Source organism: Vipera berus (assembly GCF_964194415.1).
Source record: "Vipera berus genome assembly, chromosome: 17".
In the NCBI taxonomy this organism is placed as follows: domain Eukaryota; kingdom Metazoa; phylum Chordata; class Lepidosauria; order Squamata; family Viperidae; genus Vipera; species Vipera berus.
The window spans coordinates 5743678-5762987 of NC_138220.1; the positions used below are offsets into that span (position 1 = coordinate 5743678).

Here is a 19310-nt window from a genome sequence, read left to right on the forward strand (position 1 = left end):
TCCCTCCCTCCCTCCCTTCCTTAATCTCTTTGTCTTCCTCCCTCCCTCCCTTCCTTAATCTCTGTCTTCTTCCTCCCTCCCTCCCTCCCTTAATCTCTCTTTGTCTTCCTTCCTCCCTCCCTCCTTCCTTTCTTAATCTCTTTGTCTTCCTCCCTCCCTCCCTCCCTCCCTCCCTCCCTTCCTTCCTTCCCTCCTTCCTTAATCTCTCTTTGTCTTCTTCCTTCCTCCCTCTCTCCCTCCCTCCCTCCCTTCATCTCTCTTTGTCTTCCTCCCTCCCTCCCTCCCTTTGTAAAGTCTCCCTCTGGATGGGTGGCAACCTACCAACGTCATCCTCTCCTCCTCCTCCTCCTCCAGGAGATCAACCCCCAAATGGACAGATGTGCATTTAATCCGCGCACAGCTGCTTTCCCGGCGCCTCCGCCTGTTTCCTGTGCGTAAGGAAAAGCCAGCAAGGCAGGTTTCCACAGGTCGGCCGCCGGGACGGCTGTGAGGTGCCAGCAGCTTGGCGAGGGTGGCGTCCCCTCGCAGACCGAGAGGCACAAAGAGGCGGCATATGGTCACCAGGTTGTTAAACACCCAGATGAGCCCTGGAAGCAGGCAGCTTGCGACGTTTCCAACACTGGTGCGGCTGTCTCTTGTTTCAGGAGATAAAAATGAAAAGGGACATTTTCCCTTTCTCCTCCGGGAATGTTTTACGTACGGCCGGCCTAGGTGCAGAAAGAACGGGCAGAATACAGGAAGGGTATAAAAGAAAAAACTCTTTGGCATGCCTGCATAAAATTGCAAGAGAGAGAGAGAGAGAGAGAGAGAGAGAGAGAGAGAGAGAGAGAGAGAGAGAGAGAGAGAGAGAGAGAGAGAGAGAGAGAGAGAGAGAGAGAGAGAAAGAGAGAGAGAGAGAGAGAGAGAGAGAGAGAGAGAGAGAGAAAGAGAGAGAGAGAGAGAGAGAGAGAGAGAGAGAGAGAGAGAGAGAGAGAGAGAGAGAGAGAGAGAGAGAGAGAGAGAGAGAGAGAGAGAGAGAGAGAGAGAGAGAGAGAGAGAGAGAGAGCTGTAAGAAAGTGAATTCTGCCCACGGTTTAAACAGGGAGCCAGTTTGCAAAACTTTGCAGATGCGTTTGTGCTACCCACCCCATTTGATCTCTGTAATTATAAAATTGCTCTCCTTTTCCTTCAGAAAATGCTGAAATAAGATGCTGGAGTTTCTACCCGGGGTGGCGGTGGTGGGGAAAGGGTTTCTTTCAACCCCTGCGTTGGGGAGAGAATTAATTTGGAATCAGCTGAGCAGACGGCATTCAGAAAGTCACGGGAAAAGCAGCAAGAGGGGAGAAGGCCGATCTAAGACATAAATTCATAAAAAGAAGAAGAAATATTTCCTATAGGAGGCGCCCTTTGCTTTTCAGGTCAGCCATGGATTAAGTCTGCCCCAGAATTCATCTGAAAAGAGGGAGGTCCATTTAGAACAGGGGGTCTTCAGACTCGGCCCTTTTATGACTCGTGGACTTCAACTCCCAGAATTCCTCAGCCAGGCTGAGAGTTAAAGTCCACGAGTCATAAAAGCGTCACAGTTCCCTCACGCCGGCTGAGGAATTCTGGGAGTTAAAGTCCATGAGTCATTAAAGGGTCACAGTTCCCTCACGCTGGCTGAGGAATTCTGGGAGTTGAAGTCCACGAGTCATAAAAGGGTCACAGTTCCCTCACGCTGGCTGAGGAATTCTGGGAGTTGAAGTCCACGAGTCATCAAAGGGTCATAGTTCCCTCACGCCAGCTGAGGAATTCTGGGAGTTGAAGTCCACGAGTCATAAAAGGGTCATAGTTCCCTCACGCTGGCCGAGGAATTCTGGGAGTTGAAGTCCACGAGTCATAAAAGGGCCGAGTTTGAAGACCCCTGATTTAGAATGAACACTTGCAAATTCCTCTAAGCAGGCTGGTCCTTGTGACCTCTCATGACCCTCATAAGGGTGGTGCCCACGTAAGATGCTTAACCACATTGGTTGCCCTCACCCAACACTTGGCTTGTCTTAGTTTGGATTGTATGGGGTGGGCTTAGTTTGTTGATTGATAGGTGGTAGAATGTTTTGGCAAGTCAAGCAAGGGGATTATTCAGTAACCAGATGAATAATATCATCTGAATGCAAACGTGTATTGCTTGGAATCCTCCTCCTCCTCCTCCTCCTCCTCCTCCTCCTCCTCCTCCTCCTCCTCCTCCTCCTCCTCCTCCTCCTCCTCCTCCTCCTCCTCTTCCTCCTCCTCTTCCTCCTTCCTCCTCTTCCATCACACCTCTTCTTTCTCCTTGTCTATTACTCCTCCTCCTCCTCCTCCTCCCTCTCCCCTTCTCTTCCTCTCCTCTTCCTCTTCTCCATCATGCTGTTTCCTCCTCCTCCTCCTCCTCCTCCTCCTCTCTTGCAGCATTGATGATGCTACCTAGTTGGGTCATGAAATGTCTGCAAGAAAATTATCAAGCTCAAGAGCACAAAGGACCCCACAATCCCCCTCCTCCTCGTCGTCTTCCTCCTCCTCCTCCTCCTCCTCCTCCTCCTCCTCCTCCTCCTCCTCCTCCTCTCTTGCAGCATTGATGATGCTACCTAGTTGGGTCATGAAATGTCTGCAAGAAAATTATCAAGCTCAAGAGCACAAAGGACCCCACAATCCCCCTCCTCCTCGTCGTCTTCCTCCTCCTCCTCCTCCTCCTCCTCCTCCTCCTCCTCCTCCTCCTCCTCCTCCTCCTCCTCCTCCCCCCAACCATTGCACTGAGTCAGAGTCTGAGGAAAATGATGCCCCGGGAGAGATTACGTGTCACGACAGCCCCAGAGGTAGGTTTTCCTGGCTGATGATGCTTCTCAGCCTGCAACCGCTGCATCGCATCCTTCCTCAGTGCCGTAGAGAAATTATCCTCCCGTCAAAGTTGCAGGGATCAACCATATTTCTATCTGCTGTGCTTCCCTTGCCCGGTGATAGAACCATCCTTCTTCACCAATCCTCTTTTATGATGTTTGGCGACGTGTAAATCAACCGAGCTGAAAACCTGGCTGGCTGATCTCCACGTCACCGGTGTTGGGGCTGAAGTTTACAGCTTCCAGTGGCTGCGTGTCGCACCCTCGGCGTCGCACACCCATCCCGCTCACAGTTACGCTTCGCGCACCCTCCGTATCGACCCAAAGAGGAGTGGCCTGTGCTGCAGAAAAAAAACGACACGTTTTCCTGCATATCTTTCCCCTCTTCTGGGACCGGGCTGCGATCCTAGGACCCCTAGGGCTGGAGGGGACCCTGGAGGTCTTCTAGTCCACCCCACTGATGTCCCTTTGCTGGGCTGTGAAAGAGCTTCACTTTACAGCACCTTCTTCGACCCACAGTCGAGGTGCACTCTTAAGGATTTTCTGTTTGGCCTTCTTGCAGCGGCCTGGCCCAGAGGCTGGGTGGGTGGGTGGGTGGGCAACTGAGGTTGGCATGGGGAGTGGGCTGGGCGTTGCAACCATCCTCTGAGCCGTCTCTTTGCGGAGTTGAAGGTGGAGGTGAAAGAGGGGTTTGGTTTGGCCAGGAAAAGAAGGGGTATGGGTGGGCCGGAAGGGGGGGAAATAAGGGGGGGGGAAATAAAAAAAAGGTGGCCTGCCCCCTCCCCAATTCGATGGAATGGGGTGTGTGTGGGGGGGGGGAAGGAGTCCAGCCTTCAGCTCTCTTTTAGGGAGAAGGCTTCGTTCTTTTGCCAAGGCTGGGGATGATGGGGCCTAGGAAAGGGCCACTGAATTGATTTGGATCGAAACTTGGATCGCTAGAGGTTTTTTAAGAAGAAGCCGGACGGTCCCTTGCCTGAAATGGCGTAGGGTCTCCTGATTGAACACGGGGTTGGACTGGAAGACCTCTGAGGTCCCTCCCAGCTCTATTCTATTCCGATTTCCCTTTGGGGGGGGTCAGCTGAGTTGACCTTCAGGGGCCCCCTTTGCACCTCTGCTGCGTCTCGGTTAAAAAACCCCGACGTCTGCATTTAATTAACCTGCTTTGTGCGGGCTGCGTTAACTCCCCCCCCACCCCCAAATTGCCCCATTCCTGAGGGGCTTAACTCCCCTAGGCACAAAGCATTGCGTAAGTACAGCATGGATCTTTATTTTAATAGCTGTCGTCTTCCTAATTTTTTTTTAAAAAACTATTAAATTCCCTCTGGCGACGAGCCCCCTTAACCTGGCTCTTTGAGCTATCTGGTCTGGGCTGAGGGGTTTAATGTTTTTAAATTGTGATTTAATTTTTGTGGCTAGACTTAATTTAATTTATTTTAAGTTATTTTAATGTAATATTGGATTGTTTTTAAATTTTGCCTTGTAAACCGCCCTGAGTCCTTTGGGAATAGGGCGGTATATAAACCGAATAAATAAATAAATAAATAAATAAATAAATAAATAAATAAATAAATAAATAAATAAATAAATAAATAAATAAATAAATAATGGGGGGAGGGGGTGTCCGAGCGAGGAGGAGGAGGAGGAGGAGCCAGTTCTTGAGAGGCGGGCTCGTTATGCAAATGCTGGGCTCTGTTCCGGCCAATGGGAAGAGGCGCAGCAGGGTCGGTCTCTGGCTCTTACTGGTCGGTGGAAGGCAGCCCCACCAGGCGGGCAGCCCTGCTTTTCCTAAGCTGCGTTTTTGGCGGGAAAAGGAAAAGAGGCCGCTGAGGGGAGCTTGCTCGGGGCAGGGGGAGGGGCACCTGAGGCACGCAGTGGGCAACCCTGGCCTCTGGATTAGGGACCCTGCCGGTGCCAGCCTACCAACCTGCCAGGCCAACCTGTGGCAGGTCCTGCCTTCCCCTCAGATTGGCAGCCCTGCCCTGCCTTTGCCTGAGAGGCTTCAGCGCCACTTTTTCCGCCATGCTGGCAAGGCTGCCCGGCCTGAGGATGGTGGTGGTGGTGGTGGAATCCTGCCCTCTTTCCTTTCCTCCCGAGCCGGACTTTGAGCGCTGGCCTCTTCTCCAAAGGAGCCCGCTTGCCCTCGGCTATCTTGGCATAGAGAGAGAGAGAGAGATGATGTGACAATAAAGGAGAGCCGGGAGCATTAATAACTCACCGGCGTGCGCCTTGGCGCGGCGAGGCATTTTTAACCAAGGCTTCTAAAATGAGCCCATTAGACCTCCACGGGGATCTATTGATTGCGTGTGTGTGTGTGTGTGTGTGTGTGCCCTCCGGCGTTATTTAAACATTGCCACTGAGGCAGGGATTGAGACGGGCAACCGGCCCTGGTTTTCCTTGCAAACAGCTCCGAGCCAGCTCGCTTTTGTCCTCTTTGGCTACAGCGGAGGTGGGCTGGGGAAAGGCGAAAAGGCAGCCCGCTTCTCCGTCTCCTTTATGACTTTCACGGGTGAGTGGAGGTCGGAGGGCGCTACCGAGCGAACCCCTGCGGGCAAATGCACCCCCCCAAAAAAAATCCACCCCTCAAAGGGAGAGAAGCGCTGAAAATTTAGAGCCATCCCCTGCCCTCGCTCTGAATCGGCTTGGTGGCTTTGCCGTAGGGTCAAGGTGGATCGCCAAAGCCTCCTGTGATGCCACCATGCAGGGTCCTTCAGGACTCCTGGTTGGCTGGACTGTCCAATGGGCACTCATAAGAAAGGTCACCCCAAAAGTGGTCAAACAACTTGGGAAAAATGCCCCATTTCCCCGGGTTTCCCCAGAGAATTTTGAAAGCGTTGTGGTTTTGGGAGAAAGCGTGAGTCATGAAAGAGCCATAGTTCCCCCATGCTGGCTCAGGAATTCTGGGAGTTGAAGTTCACAAGTCATGAAGAGCCCATAGTTCCCCCACTCTGGCTCAGGAATTCTGGGAGTTGAAGTCCACGAGTCATGAAGGGCCCATGGTTCCCCCATTCTGGCTCAGGAATTCTGGGAGTTGAAGTTCACAAGCCACGAGGGGGCCATAGTTCCCCCATGCTGGCTCAGGAATTCTGGGAGTTGAAGTCCACGAGTCAGGAAGGGGCCATAGTTCCCCCATGCTGGCTCAGGAATTCTGGGAGTTGAAGTTCACAAGCCACGGGGGGGCCATAGTTCCCCCATGCTGGCTGAGGAATTCTGGGAGTTGAAGTCCACGAGTCATGAGGGGGCCATAGTTCCCCCATGCTGGCTCAGGAATCCTGGGAGTTGAAGTCCATGAGTCATAAAAGAGCCAAGGTTGCCTTACCCCTGTCTTAGACATTCATCAGATGCTTCACCTTGGAAGGATGTCCCACCCCACCGTCCCAAAAATATTTTAAAAAATATTTGAAATAAAGCTTGAAGACCTCCTCCTCGGAGGGTGAGGCCACACACCAGAACTTTCTCTCGTTTTAATCCCGAGGAAGGTTTCTGGCTAAATAAATTGAGATGCCAGTGAGTCGGTCTCCTCTGTTCCCATGTTCCCTGTTCTGCACTTTTTTTTTTGATTCTTCCATCTCACAAACACATTGGTGGTTGCTCAACAAGAATTGATGAATGTGCAACATCTCTGAATTTATTGCTTTATCTACCGGGTGTGTTCAATGAACTGAGATATCTATCTTGCAGTGCCAGGATTGCTACTGGTAACAATCTAACCGGAGGTTAGTCTGATCTCCTTCTGGCTCCAGTTCAAACCCAGCTCCCCAAATACAGTAAATCAGGAATAAATCTGGGTGTGTGTTTTTTTCTTTCCTCCCCCCCACCCTCTCCCTTTTCACCCTAGGACCAACCTTCTGCTAGCAGAATGTAAATCCCACTTTTTAGAGCCTTGGTTTAAATCCAGCATTGGGTCACTTGCAAGCGTTGCTCACCCCTGGAAATTGCAAGCAAGAAAATTCTCCATCCTCTTCTAAAAAACGCATTCCCCTAAAAATGCACATTCCCCCCCCAAAACCTTACCCCAGTCTTTCTTCCCTAACGCACACATATCTGCACGTCTTGATATTGCACTGCAAGTTTTTAAAAAGGGAGATTGATTCTGGATCCCCTCGTGCCTGCGGAACAAAGAGACACCCCCCCCCCTCTTGGCTCTGATGGGAAGAATTCAGCATCCTTTCTCCTTGTCTAACCGTCCTTTTTTTTTGTAGAGGCTGGAGTCTCCTCTTGTCCTGTGGTCAACCTCCTCAAATTCTTCCTCCAAGCGATTGTAAATTCTCCCTGAAAGCCATTTAAGGGATCTTGCAGCCCTGAGACAAATTAAGACAAGGCCAAAAAAAAAAAGAAAGAAACTCAGAAGATCAATGCTGGGTTGTCGTTTTTATCCCCCCCCCCTAAGTCACATTCATATTTTTTTTCCCCTGCCTTTCATTTAATGGCAAAATCAATGCAAATCTTTCAGAGTAAAACGGGGTGGTGGAGGTGGTGGTGGTAAGGGATGTATTATGGGATGGATCTATCAAGGGGAGGGATGCGCTTGTTTTTCAGGCTGGGTAAGCAGGTCTAAATGGCGAGGGACCACACTATTTCTATTTCGTTTTCCTAGCGCTTTTGTGGCTGTGTTTCGCTGCTCGGTGCAATCAATTGCGTTGTGGTTTTGGTTGGCTTTTTCCGAACTTGCTTGTTCTTTGGGCTGGTTGTTCTTGGTTTTATATTTATAGACCACTCCCGTAGTAAATATAACTGTGGTTTGCCTACTGCCTGGAAATGAAAGTTCTTAAAGATCTACATGTAAAAGTGCCTTTGAGAAAGTTCTCAGAGACAAGAATGTAAAGGCCTTGGAAGAAAGTTCTCAAAGATAAGCATGTAAAACTCCTGATCTTCCTTGACAGGGGATACATAATCTCATTCTCTCCCTGCGTTTTGTTCTTGACTTCTTGTTTGTTCCCGTGAGTCGGGCCTCAAATTTGCTTCTCTCCACATTTTCAGATATATATATATATTTTTAGCCAAGGAATTGTTTTATTGCATCATGCGACGCAAATAAGGCGTGATACAATACAGAGATTAGCTGTGCACAGAGGTAGTCCTGCAGTAGAGATAGCCCTCGCCTCACGACTGCAATTTCTGCTGTTGAGTGAGTTTTGCCCTGTTTTGTGACCTTTCTTGCCACGGTTGTTAAGCGAATCACCGCAGTTGTTCAGTTAGTAAGGGCTTCCCCATTGAGTTTGCTTGTCAGAAGGTCCCAAAAGGGGATCACGTGATCTCCATAAATATGAGCCAGTTGCCTAAGCACCCGAATTTTGATTACGTGACCACGGGGGGATGCTACAACGGTCAGTAAGTGTGAAAAACGGTCGTAAGTCATTTCTCCCCCCCCCCCAATCCCATTCAGGAGAGCAGAAATTTTCACACAGAACTTCAGTAAGAAACTCTTTAAATTGGGACTGCCTTAAGTCTGCATTGAAATTTTAATGTTTTAATCTGTTGTGATTATGATATTTATACAGTTTTTGTGTCTTAATTTGTGCCCAGAGTTGGTGCAGTTATCTAAATGTGATAAATACATTATTCAATTGATGTTATTTAATGGAGAGTCCCAGCCACGTCAATGCACAGGCTTGCAGGGAGGGATCCTGCATGGTTCAAATCTGTTCTCTATAGTTAGAGGTGGGTTGATGAGGGTTATGACCTATTAATTAATTTCCTTCCTTTTCTCTCCCTTTTATTTTTAATTGGATATTGATAATGGGTGCAGGTGGGCAGGGGGTCTGCAAACTGGCAGGGAACGAAAGGAAGAGGTGGTCAAGATAGGGTTGTGTAAAAAAAATTGTCCATACAGAACAAGTGGAGGGCCTAGGGAAAGATTAACCATGGAAGACACCCACCCACCCATTTATTCTTTCATAAACAAATTGGTTTCCAGCCCTTCTGGGTTCCACTTCAGCTACAAGCAGAAGGCCATCTTAACAGAATAACAGAATAAGAGCTGAAATGGACCTTGGAGGTCATCTAGTCCAACCCCCTGCTCAGGCAGGAAACCCTATACCATTTCAGACAAATGGCTGTCCAGTCTCTTCTTAAAAACTTCCAGTGTTGGAGCACAACTTCTGGAGGCAAGCATTTCCACTGATTAACAGAATAACAGACTTGGAAGGGACCTTGGAGGTCATCTAGTCCAAACCCTGCTCAGGCAGGAAACCCTATACCGTTTCAGACAAATGGCCGTCCAGTCTCTTCTTAAAAACTTCCAGTGTTGGAGCATTCACAACTTCTGGAGGCAGGTTGTTCCACTGATTAATTGTTCACACTGTCAGGAAATTCTTCCTTAGTTCTAGGTTGCTTTTCTCCTTGAGTTTCCATCCATTGCTTCTTGTCCTGCCTTCTGGTGCTTTGGAGAATAGCTTGACTCCCTCTTCTTTGGGGCAGCCCCTGAGATACTGGAAGACTGCTATGATGTCCCCCCCCCCTCGTCCTTCTCTTCATTAAACTAGACCTACCCAATTCCAGCAGCCGTTCTTGATATGTTTTAGCCTCCAGTCCCCTAATCATCTTTGTTGCTTTTCTCTGTACTCTTTCTAGAGTCTCAACATCTTTTTTACATCGTGGTGGCCACACCGTATTCCAAGTGTGGCCTTACCAAGGCCTTGTAAAGTGGTATTAACGCTTCACGTGATCTTGATTCTATCCCTCTGTTAATGCAGCCTACAACTGTGTTGGCTTTTTGGGCAGTTGCAGCACACGGCTGGCTCGTATCTAAGGGATTGTCCACTAGGACTTTTTGGCTTAAAATTCCTGTTTTGGGGAGTGTTTGAGGAGCTGAACTTTTTATAGTATTTATTTATGTCTGTCCCATCTGAGCAGAGAAATAACTGCTGGTGGATTGATTCCCAGGAGATGTTTTCGACCGGTCCTGGACTTCTCCCAAATTTGAAACACGCTCCTGAAGAAAAAATTGGGAAAAACTTAGCTTGTGCACGATGGTGGTCTTCCAAAACGCTTCTTCTTTCAAAGCTAAAAGGGTCCTCCTAAATTTGGGGGGGCAGGAGAGGGCCTTGGCTTGGAGGTTGGTGGGATTGCGTAGCCTCCTTGACTTTTCATGCACCGATGATGTTACCTAGTTGGGTAACGAAACGTCTGCGAGAAAACAAGCAAGGTCAGAGAGCGCCAAGGATCCCTCATTTCAACTCCGAGCTACAAATATTCTCTTTCATTCTTTACTTTCGTCCCTGTGAGCCCACTTTCCTTTCACCATCAGCCTTCTTCCCTTTTACACAACTGCTCCTGAAGCTATTCAGCCCAAGAATTTGCGTCTTCTTCTTCTTCTTCTGCCTGGTTTGAGCTTGCGTTGGTTTCATTCTTATTTTGCCTTAAAAGGAACGGATCTAGGCCACCCTCAAAAAAGGGAATCCATAAATCTCATTTGAGAAGCAGAGAAGGGGAAAATAAAAAGGCGTGAAAAGTATTTTTATGTACTCCACATACACACACACACACACACACCCACACACCACTATAACTTTTCTGTTTGAGGCTGTGCTTCCCTCCCCCCCCTTCCTCCTTTCCCTAAGCAAATTTTTTTTAAAAAAAAAAAACTCGCCTAGCCAAAAACACAGTTCGGTGTTTCTAACCAAAGACAGACGTGCCGAGGTGATATTAAATTCGTTCTCCGCAGAATGAGTTTCATTTCAGCTCTGAATTGGCACAAAATCAAGTTTCGCAGTGTAGCCCGTCTCCTCCGCCACCATCCGCTCTCCGTCTCGCTCACAACTCCATTCAGACAACCAGCGTGAAAGTTTAATTTTCTTCGGTTGTACGGTCAACAGTCACTGCTGCAAACCGGTGAAATCTTTATTTTCAAAGGAAGGGCCGCTGGAAAGAGCCGGCAGCTCTGGACACCAAATCTTTCCTTGGCCAGCCTCTTTGTGAACCAAATCTATAGTCAACGTTAATCCTCTTTTTTTTTTCCAGGGGGAAAAAAAATTAGACATCCTCCATTCCTGCTTTTTTACGAGGAAAAACATATTCAGGGTTGGAAACGCTCTCTTTTCACGTCCAGAGAAAGAGAAAGATATGTACAAAAGGTCTTAACTGGAAAACGGGCAAAACCCTCGGTTAAAATGACCAGCTATCGGCCAGGATTATTTTATTGTGTGTTTTAAAAAAAAAAAGAGAGAGAAGGAAGGAAAACATGTAATTTCTGGATTCAGGAGTGAGATGAGTGGACAGATAATAGGGCTTGATATAGTATTCTTTTAGGTGAACGAGAAGGAATAGGAGCAAATGTGTTCCTTTGCATTCTGGAACCTTCCAGAGGAGTTAAACTACATAGCCCATTGTCCCTGGTCAGCATCATTGTCAATGGAGTTGGAGCTGAACATTTCTGGAAAGCGTCTTTTTAGGGAAAGCTGTTTTTCAAGCATTAGTCCATGAAAACAGGCCACGCTACCTCAGAAACCGTGCTCTCTCCGCTATTTTATTAATTTACTTATTTATTAGGCAGAATTATATATTTTTATACATTTATTTGCACTGTTCGTTGACCCAGCCAGGCCTCTGTTGTCCATGTAGATTATTTTATCCCTTTTTTTTTGAGTAGGGTCGCAATGCATCCTTTGAATGCGTTTTTTGTTTTTTTACGATAGGAGTTTAAACGGTCAGGTTGCATTTGAGATTTCCTGGGTGAAATGCAATCAAACTATCCTTTTGTTCGATTTCGCAGAATAAGAGGGTTGGAAGGGACCCTAGAGGTCATCTAGTCCAAGTAGGGGGACTCAGCCATTTCAGACAAGCAGTTGTCCAGTCTTTTCTTAAAAACCTCCAGCGATGAAGCACCCGCAACTTCTGAAAAGGCAAAGCTGTTCCATTTCAGACAAATTCCGGCGTTAAATGCCACCGAAGCTTCTTCTCTCGAAAAGGAAGGATTAAAAATGGGGGTCTCGCTTCTTGTCCGTTGGCCCACATCCTGTCAGGGATCCCCCACCTCTGAAATAAAGGGGGGGGGTTTCCCTCCCTGGGGTTCTACCTTGGTGGGCATCTCTGTGTGATGGAGCCACGGCGGGAGACCACGGAAGGAAAAAGAAACGAGAGGTTTTGCAGCTGCTTCCAAGAAACGACATTGGCAGGCTGTGCAGTGTGTGTGTGTGTGTGTGTGTGTGTTAGTGATACAGATGAAAGATGCATGGGGCTTAGCCTCTAAGTGGTGCCTTAATGCATTAGCAGCAACTGCTCTGCAGAAAGCCAGCGCAAAATGACATCGGCTTAATGTAATCTTGTGATGTGGCGGCACTGTGCCAGCAGCTGTAAAATTATTGGCTGTCGTTTTGGGGGTGACCTCCTCTTCCTAGCGGCTCTGGTCTCCTCATTTCGATTTTTTTTAAAAAGGCCTTAAGAAGGATCACACCTACTTTGGGGGGGTCTTCGCAGCCAGCAGGGTTTCTCTTACCAGACACACCAAGGTTCTAGTCCTCAAGGTTTAGCAATTTCCCCACCTCTATCCTTGCATTTCTCTCACCAGGTAATAATAAGGATAGGTGGATAAAAATACCAAATCCAGCCGAAACAGTCTGGCTGACTCTGCAAATAATAATAATAATAATAATAATAATAATAATAATAATAATAATAATAATAATAATAATAATAATAATAATAATAATAATAATAATATACCTGGTTGATATCTAGGATGCTGGCAGCAACCCATGTCAACCATTAATGCCAGTCAATTTGAGTGCTCAGTTGACTGAGTTTCATGTTTTATGAATAAAAGTTTAATAATAATAATAATATAATAATAATAATAGCAGCAGCTTACATCCTGTGATGATACCTTTAACACTATCAAACAACATCTGCCTCTACCAGGTCCTTGGGAAGGGCTTGATTGGTGGATAAAAATACCAGTCAAAACATCTGGCTGACTATGTATTGGACCGTAATAATAACTTATTAAATTTACATGCTTCCCGACTCTCAGCTACTCTGGGCGTAAAAAGGTTGGTCCTCAGCAGAATAATAAAACAATCGGCATTTTCGCTTTTGTACTTTTTCTGTCAGCTTTAGGAGACCTGAAAATGGGGGATTTTAACCTTATTCTTTTCCCCTTGGACTCTGGAAAGTAAGACAGCTCATCTGAGCTTGCATAATTCAATAGCTGTGAATATATATATATATATATATATATATATATATATATATATATATATATATATATATATATATATATATATATATATATATATACAAATATTTTCCAAGAACTCTTGAGTGATAAAAAAACTGACCTGTTTTTATTTTGCTTTTTTTTTATTTGTATATGAAATTTAGAGACGGCCCCTGTTATTCAAAGAATATTGATATATGCTTGTGTATTAACACCGAAATTTCTAAAATTAAGGTTTAGGTTTTTTTTTTCCTTCTTAAAAAGGAATTTGTGCCATTTGGTTTAGTTTTAAGGAACATTGGCACACCCAATCTGTGAAAGTTGTCTACGACAGAATTATCCTTTCTTTCCATTTTTGGCTTCTGGACTATTAAAGAATAATAATCACATTTTGGAATTTTCCTCTCTAGGCGAAAAGAGAGCATGGGAGATTATGAATGAAGAGACGTCCACGCTGCAAAGGACCACGAGCATCTGGTGAGGATACACCACGTGTGAAGACTATGAGGTAGGTGAGGACAGAAGCAACACACAACCACACACACACACATACACACACACACAGCTGCTGAATTTCTAATGGAGAAATAATTCGTGACGCTTTCCATATCAACATTCAAATAGCAAACCCCCTTTTAGGTGACAATATCACTACATGCTTGCTTGCAATGAGGAAAATAATAGGTATTGCACCTATTAGGTGGGCTAAAGATTGGAGGCTAAAACATATAAGGAACCTAGCAGCTCGAAAGCATGTAAAAAGGCAAGTAGAAAAATAGGGACCACTCCGGTGGGAAGGGAACAGCGTTCCATGCGCCTTTGGCGTCTAGTCATGCCGGCCACATGACCACGAAGACGTCATCAGACAAGCGCTGGCTCTTCGGCTTTGAAACGGAGATGAGCACTGGCCCCTAGAGTCGGAAACGACTAGCACGCATGTGCGGAGGAACCTTTATCTTTACCTTTTTAGTTTAATGAAGAGAAGGACGAGGGGGGGGACAGGATAGCAGTCTTCCAGTATCTCAGGGGCTGCCCCAAAGAAGAGGGAGTCAAGCTATTCTCCAAAGTGCCTGAAGGCAGGACAAGAAGCAATGGATGGAAACTAGTCAAGGAGAGAAGCAACCTGGAACTAAGGAGAAACTTCCTGACAGTTAGAACAATTAATCAGTAGAACAACCTGCCTCCAGAAGCGGTGAATGCTCCAACACTGGAAACCCTCTACCATTTTAGACAAATGGCTGTCCAGTCTCTTCTTAAAAACTTCCAGTGTTGGAGCATTCACCGCTTCTGGTGGCAAGCTGTTCCACTGGTTAATTGTCCTCACTGTGTGGAAATTTCTCCTTAGTTCCAGGTTGCTTCTCTCCTTGATGAGTTTCCATCCATTGCTTCTTGTCCTGCCTAAATCATAGTTAGCTTTTTTTTTTTGCAATAATTGCTTTCACTTAAGAAGGAATTGTAGGATGCCTTACAACACAACACAACACAACATCCTACATTCTATATTTTCCATTTTCTAGAAAAAGACATGTCTTTTAATAAAAATAGGACTTATAGACCACGCCACAGCTAACGACATTCATTATTCCAAAAGGTTTGTGTTAATTTCAGGGGGGAAAACTTTTCATGGTTACAGCGAGTGCAACGAGAACCCCACAATTAATGCCTTGATGTATTGCATCATTTTTTAAATTTTTTTTTTTACAAAACGCACCCATTGCCGCAACATTGGAAAGGGTGTCTTGTAAGAGAATTAATTTGTCGGAAGCTTAACGCGGGCACTGTGTTTCTCCTGGCACACACACACACATCAAAGGTGAGGAGAAGGGCTGCAAGTAATTTTGCATTAATCAATCTCTTAAACGAACACGAGCCAAAAGGACATCCCAAGGCCACAGATGGGAAGAAAAAAACTTTCCACTTTCTCCTCCCACAGCTTTTTTTTTTTTTTTTTTCAAAAAAGAGGTGGGCTCCAAAATTCAGGATGAAATACTTTAAAGATATATAGTTATTATGATTAATGGATGCCCGTTTTGGAAATAGGTCCCTTTGCATTCCACGGGGCTTAACTGCCAGGTAAGCAAGAAGGGGTTCGTAGCCTATGAAAGCTTCTTTATCATTACAACTTAAGGCTGTGTGGTTGTCTCTGTTCGACTGAACCCCAAAGTGACCAAACACACTAGCTAAAATTGCTATTCCACGGGAGAGGCTGATTATTTATGTGAAGTAGAGAATCCTAGCCAGTGCTTTTTTTGTAAAATAAAAAGGTGCCGGAACTCACACATGTCATACAACCCTCCCTGCGTACCCTACAAGGTTGCATCCAAAAAAGGTGCCGGAACTCCGTTCTGAGGGTTCTATGACAAAAAAAGCCCTGATCTTAGCAATTTCTATTTATCATTAAGAAAAATATATATATATGTGGCCTCCCAATTCATTCATGGCGACTATGGGTTGGCTTACAGAAATAACACCCCAGATATAAAACTCAAACCCTCAGCCCCTTGGTGACAACAATCAAGTCAATCATTTGATGGAGGCCCATCATCCTGGGGTCTCCAGGCTCGCTGGCAAAACCAGGTCTTCAGGGCCTTCAAAAGAGTGATAAGGTGGGGAGGATGTTCCATAGGGAGATAGCCAACACAGAAGAGATCCTTGTCTTCCCTGCACTGGTGGGTAGGCTAGACGTAACTAGGAAAAGAGCATCTTTCAAATAAACTAAACTCAAGTTTATGTCTAGGTAATAGTGAATTGTGGAAGAACATAGATGGGAATGATGCTAGTTTTCTTTTATTTTAGTTCTTTATACATATTTAGTATTGTTAAGGATTGGTTTACTCTATATAAGCTAGAGAGTGATGGATTTTAGAGTTTATAATTGTTAGTATATGATTGTTTATGATTGCTTTTTAGATATATACCTTGTATTTTGCTCTGGGAAGTGGGGGGGGGGGAGGGGGGGAGGAGGGGAAGTAGAGGGGTGGGAGGCAGGGGAGGGAGGAGGGAGAGGGGGAGGGGGGGAGGTAGGGAGGGGAGGAGGGAGGGGGAAGGGGGGTTTTTCAAAGGAAAATTGTATTTTAAAACTTTTCAATAAAAAAAAAAAAAAAAAAAAATAAACTAAACTCAAGTTTAAAGGTAAAGGTTCCCCCGCACATGCGTGCTAGTCATTTCCAACTCTAGGGGCCGGTGCTCATCTCCGTTTCAAAGCCGAAGAGCCAGCGCTTGTCCGAGGACGTCTCCGTGGTCATGTGGCTAGCATGACTAGATGCCAACGGCACACGGAACGCTGTTCCCTTCCCACCGTAGCGGTCCCTATTTTACTACTTGCATTTTTACGTGCTTTCGAACTGCTAGGTTGGCAGAAGCTGGGACGAGTAACAGGCGCTCACTCTGCTACGCGGCACTCGGGGATTCGACCCGCCAAACTGCCGACCATCTGATAGACAAGCTCAGCATCCTAAGCAACCTGGAACTAAGGAGAATTAAACCCAAGTTTAATTCACACCAAAGGTCTATCTAATGTAGTAGTCCTGTTTCCAATTAAGTCAAGGGTTACTCACAGTCTTCCATCCTGGGAGAATGTGGGGCTGATGGTAGAATCGTGTTGGAGCAATTGAAGTTGGTCAAGATGACAGATCCAAACCAGGATCATCCATGATAGGAAGCCAATGCAGAAACCAAGTAGGGAGATGTTCCCTCAGAAGGGTTGGCCCAACTCAACGTGATATAAACTAACAAGATTCGTAGGCTGATTGCAGAAGGAGTGTAGATGGTTGAGATTTAATTTTTAGTGAAGCAAATCAGTCTCCTCATTGGGAAGATCTCAGATAAGGATATAGCAACTCTGTCAAGAATTAAACTTTGACAGCGACCTGCCTCTTTGTTTTTCCTTGTCATTGGAGTTAAGGGGGGGCGGGGAGGAGAAGGTGTTGCTTTCAAAGTGTTTAGATGGAGAAATGAAACTCTGTTGATTTTGCTGAATACTGTGAGAGCCTGAGCCACTTTCAAGGACACTGAAGCAGGTGTGAAAGAAAAGCAGATGGTTCCCATTAAAAGGGGGAATTGTTTAACTTATTTTATCGATGGCTGGAAAAACGGGATAGGGAGGAAAAATGTAACCTGCATTACTAAGCAAAATAAATCAACCCAGACGTTGTTCTTTGAGCGCTAATGAAATGTAATAATAGAAAATCAATACGATATTATTATTATTTTTTTAAAAAAGAGAAATTGTTTACAATGACTGTGTGAAAGGGCAGGGGCTTGGACCATGAGACTGTGGTTTAATTCTTTGATCGGATGTCTGGGAACCTCAGTGTGAATATTGCTTCGACAGAACTATGCCGTGTAGTCAGTAAACAATAAGAATTACAGAACCGGATTGATCCTGGTGATCTGTGTGGATTCTCAAGCTTTTCATTTGAGTAGGCGAGGCTTAACTTCCTTCTTCTTGAGTCCTGTAATAAAAGTTCTCAGCACAGGGTTGAAACTCTTATCATCTGTCCTATGGATCTGCATTTGACAGCTAGATTGGCACCAACGGTGGAGATTTTAAGGAAGGGAGGGGCCGGAATGAATAGATGGGCTCGGCATTCATTTGAAACAGGATTTATACTGGGGGGGGGTGTATGTGTGCATTGCTTGTAAGAAAGAAGCCCACGTATGTTTGAAAGGGCACATCTCAAATCAAATATTTATTACAGTCGTAGGCTGGCATAAAAGAGATTTCAGAAATATATTGGTGCTCCAGAGTTAAATATTCTGCTTTTTCTTCTGTTTTTGACCACTTCTCCATAGCCTTGGGAAGTAGCTGAGATATCTTTTATATTAACCTGGGAGCCTCTGGTTGCCTTATCAGATTTATCCCTCAGATCCACCATCCTGTCTCCTTTTACGCGTTTGGTGTCTTCCTAATCCATTCCTTGCTTATTTCCAAGAGCTAATTGCAAATCATCGTGGGACAATCACCAGTTTCTAAAGTTGATGGTTTTTTTTTAAAAAAAAAAAAAAGCCAACCAGAGATATCGCTTGAGTTTCCTTTTAAAAATCTCTTTTGTTGTTGGATAGAATCAGAATTCAGAATCCAGCTTGCATTGTCACCAGCTATGTTTTGGTCTTTCAGCCAATGTGCCGCCGCTTTTAAGTTGTGCTTCAGCAGGGAAATTATGTCGAGCTTTGCATCGGATCAAAATATTATAGGAAAGCAATTGTGTTAAGGGCATGAGTCAGCAATGTTCTCTTGATATTTTTTTTTCATTCCCTGGCACTATTAATTAGCAGGATGGAGCTTAAAAGTTCTCCTTGGAGAACCTTAAAATTGGGGAAGATAGGAGGGACAGAATGGATGAAGCCAACGGTCCTTTTCAGCTATTGTCTCCTTTACCTTTGATGATCTCTCCATCATGTCACATTTCCAGCTGGATTTGCAGTGGGGAATGAAGGGTGAAGGGTCACCCCCTGCTATGTAGAAGATTATATATCACATTTGTGCCCCAGTGAAAAGATGAACCCCTTAGGACAGGAGTCCTCAAACCCGGCCTTTTTATGACTTGTGGACTTCAGCTCCCAGAATGCCTCAGCCAGGCATGCTGGCTGAGGCATTCTGGGAGTTGAAGTCCACAAGTCATAAAAGGGCCAAGTTTGAAGACCCCCTGCCTTAGGAGTTGCAATTTAAGACCTTACTTGAGGTCAAGGTGTCATGAGGTGGTCTGTAAGGTCTGCGTGCTGGGATGTCCAAATAGCTCTCGGTAGAAGATGCAGACAATGGGACCTCTTTTCAGCCTTCCTGTGAACACAACATAGGTGGTGATCTGTCTTGTTCCCAATCTTTTCTCCTCTATTCCTTGGTATATGGAAGGAACGTACTGATATCTAGGGGTTTGCCACAAAGAAGAGGGGGTCTACCTATCCTCCACACCACCTGAAGGAAGGACAAGAAACAACCAGTGGAAACTAATCAAGGAGAGAAGCAACCTAGAACTAAGGAGAAATGTCCTGGCTATGAGTACAATTAAATCAGTGGAACGACTTGCCTCTAGAAGTTCTGGGTGCTCCATCATTGGAGAGTTCCAAGAAGAGATTAGATAGTCATTTGTCTCGAATGCTATGGGGTCTACTCCTTGAGCAAGGGGTTGGACTAGAAGACCTCCAAGGTCCCTTCCAACTCTGGTTATCCCGTATTCTGAATTGTGAGATCCATACTCAAAATATGGAAGAATTTCCTGAAAGTGAGAACCCTTAATTAGCGGGACGGCTGGCCTCCAGAATTTGTAGGTGCCCCATCACTGGAGGTTTTCAAGAAGAGATTGGAGAGTCATTTGTCGGGAATGGTA

The 19310-nt window shown here is 45.7% G+C and overlaps 1 protein-coding gene across 1 annotated transcript in view; it reads left to right on the forward strand.

Annotated features, from left to right (window-relative positions):
- Nucleotides 1-4501: 4501 nt before the first annotated feature.
- The window catches only part of IGSF21 (immunoglobin superfamily member 21), a gene marked incomplete at both ends in the record, with an annotated part of 182422 nt that continues 167613 nt past the window's right edge, over nt 4502-19310 (forward strand). Inside the window, 2 exons of the mRNA XM_081341258.1 lie at nt 4502-4877; nt 5233-5334. Of these exons, the coding sequence (XP_081197384.1) occupies nt 4502-4877; nt 5233-5334 (478 nt within the window). The remainder of the gene's footprint in view (nt 4878-5232; nt 5335-19310) is intronic.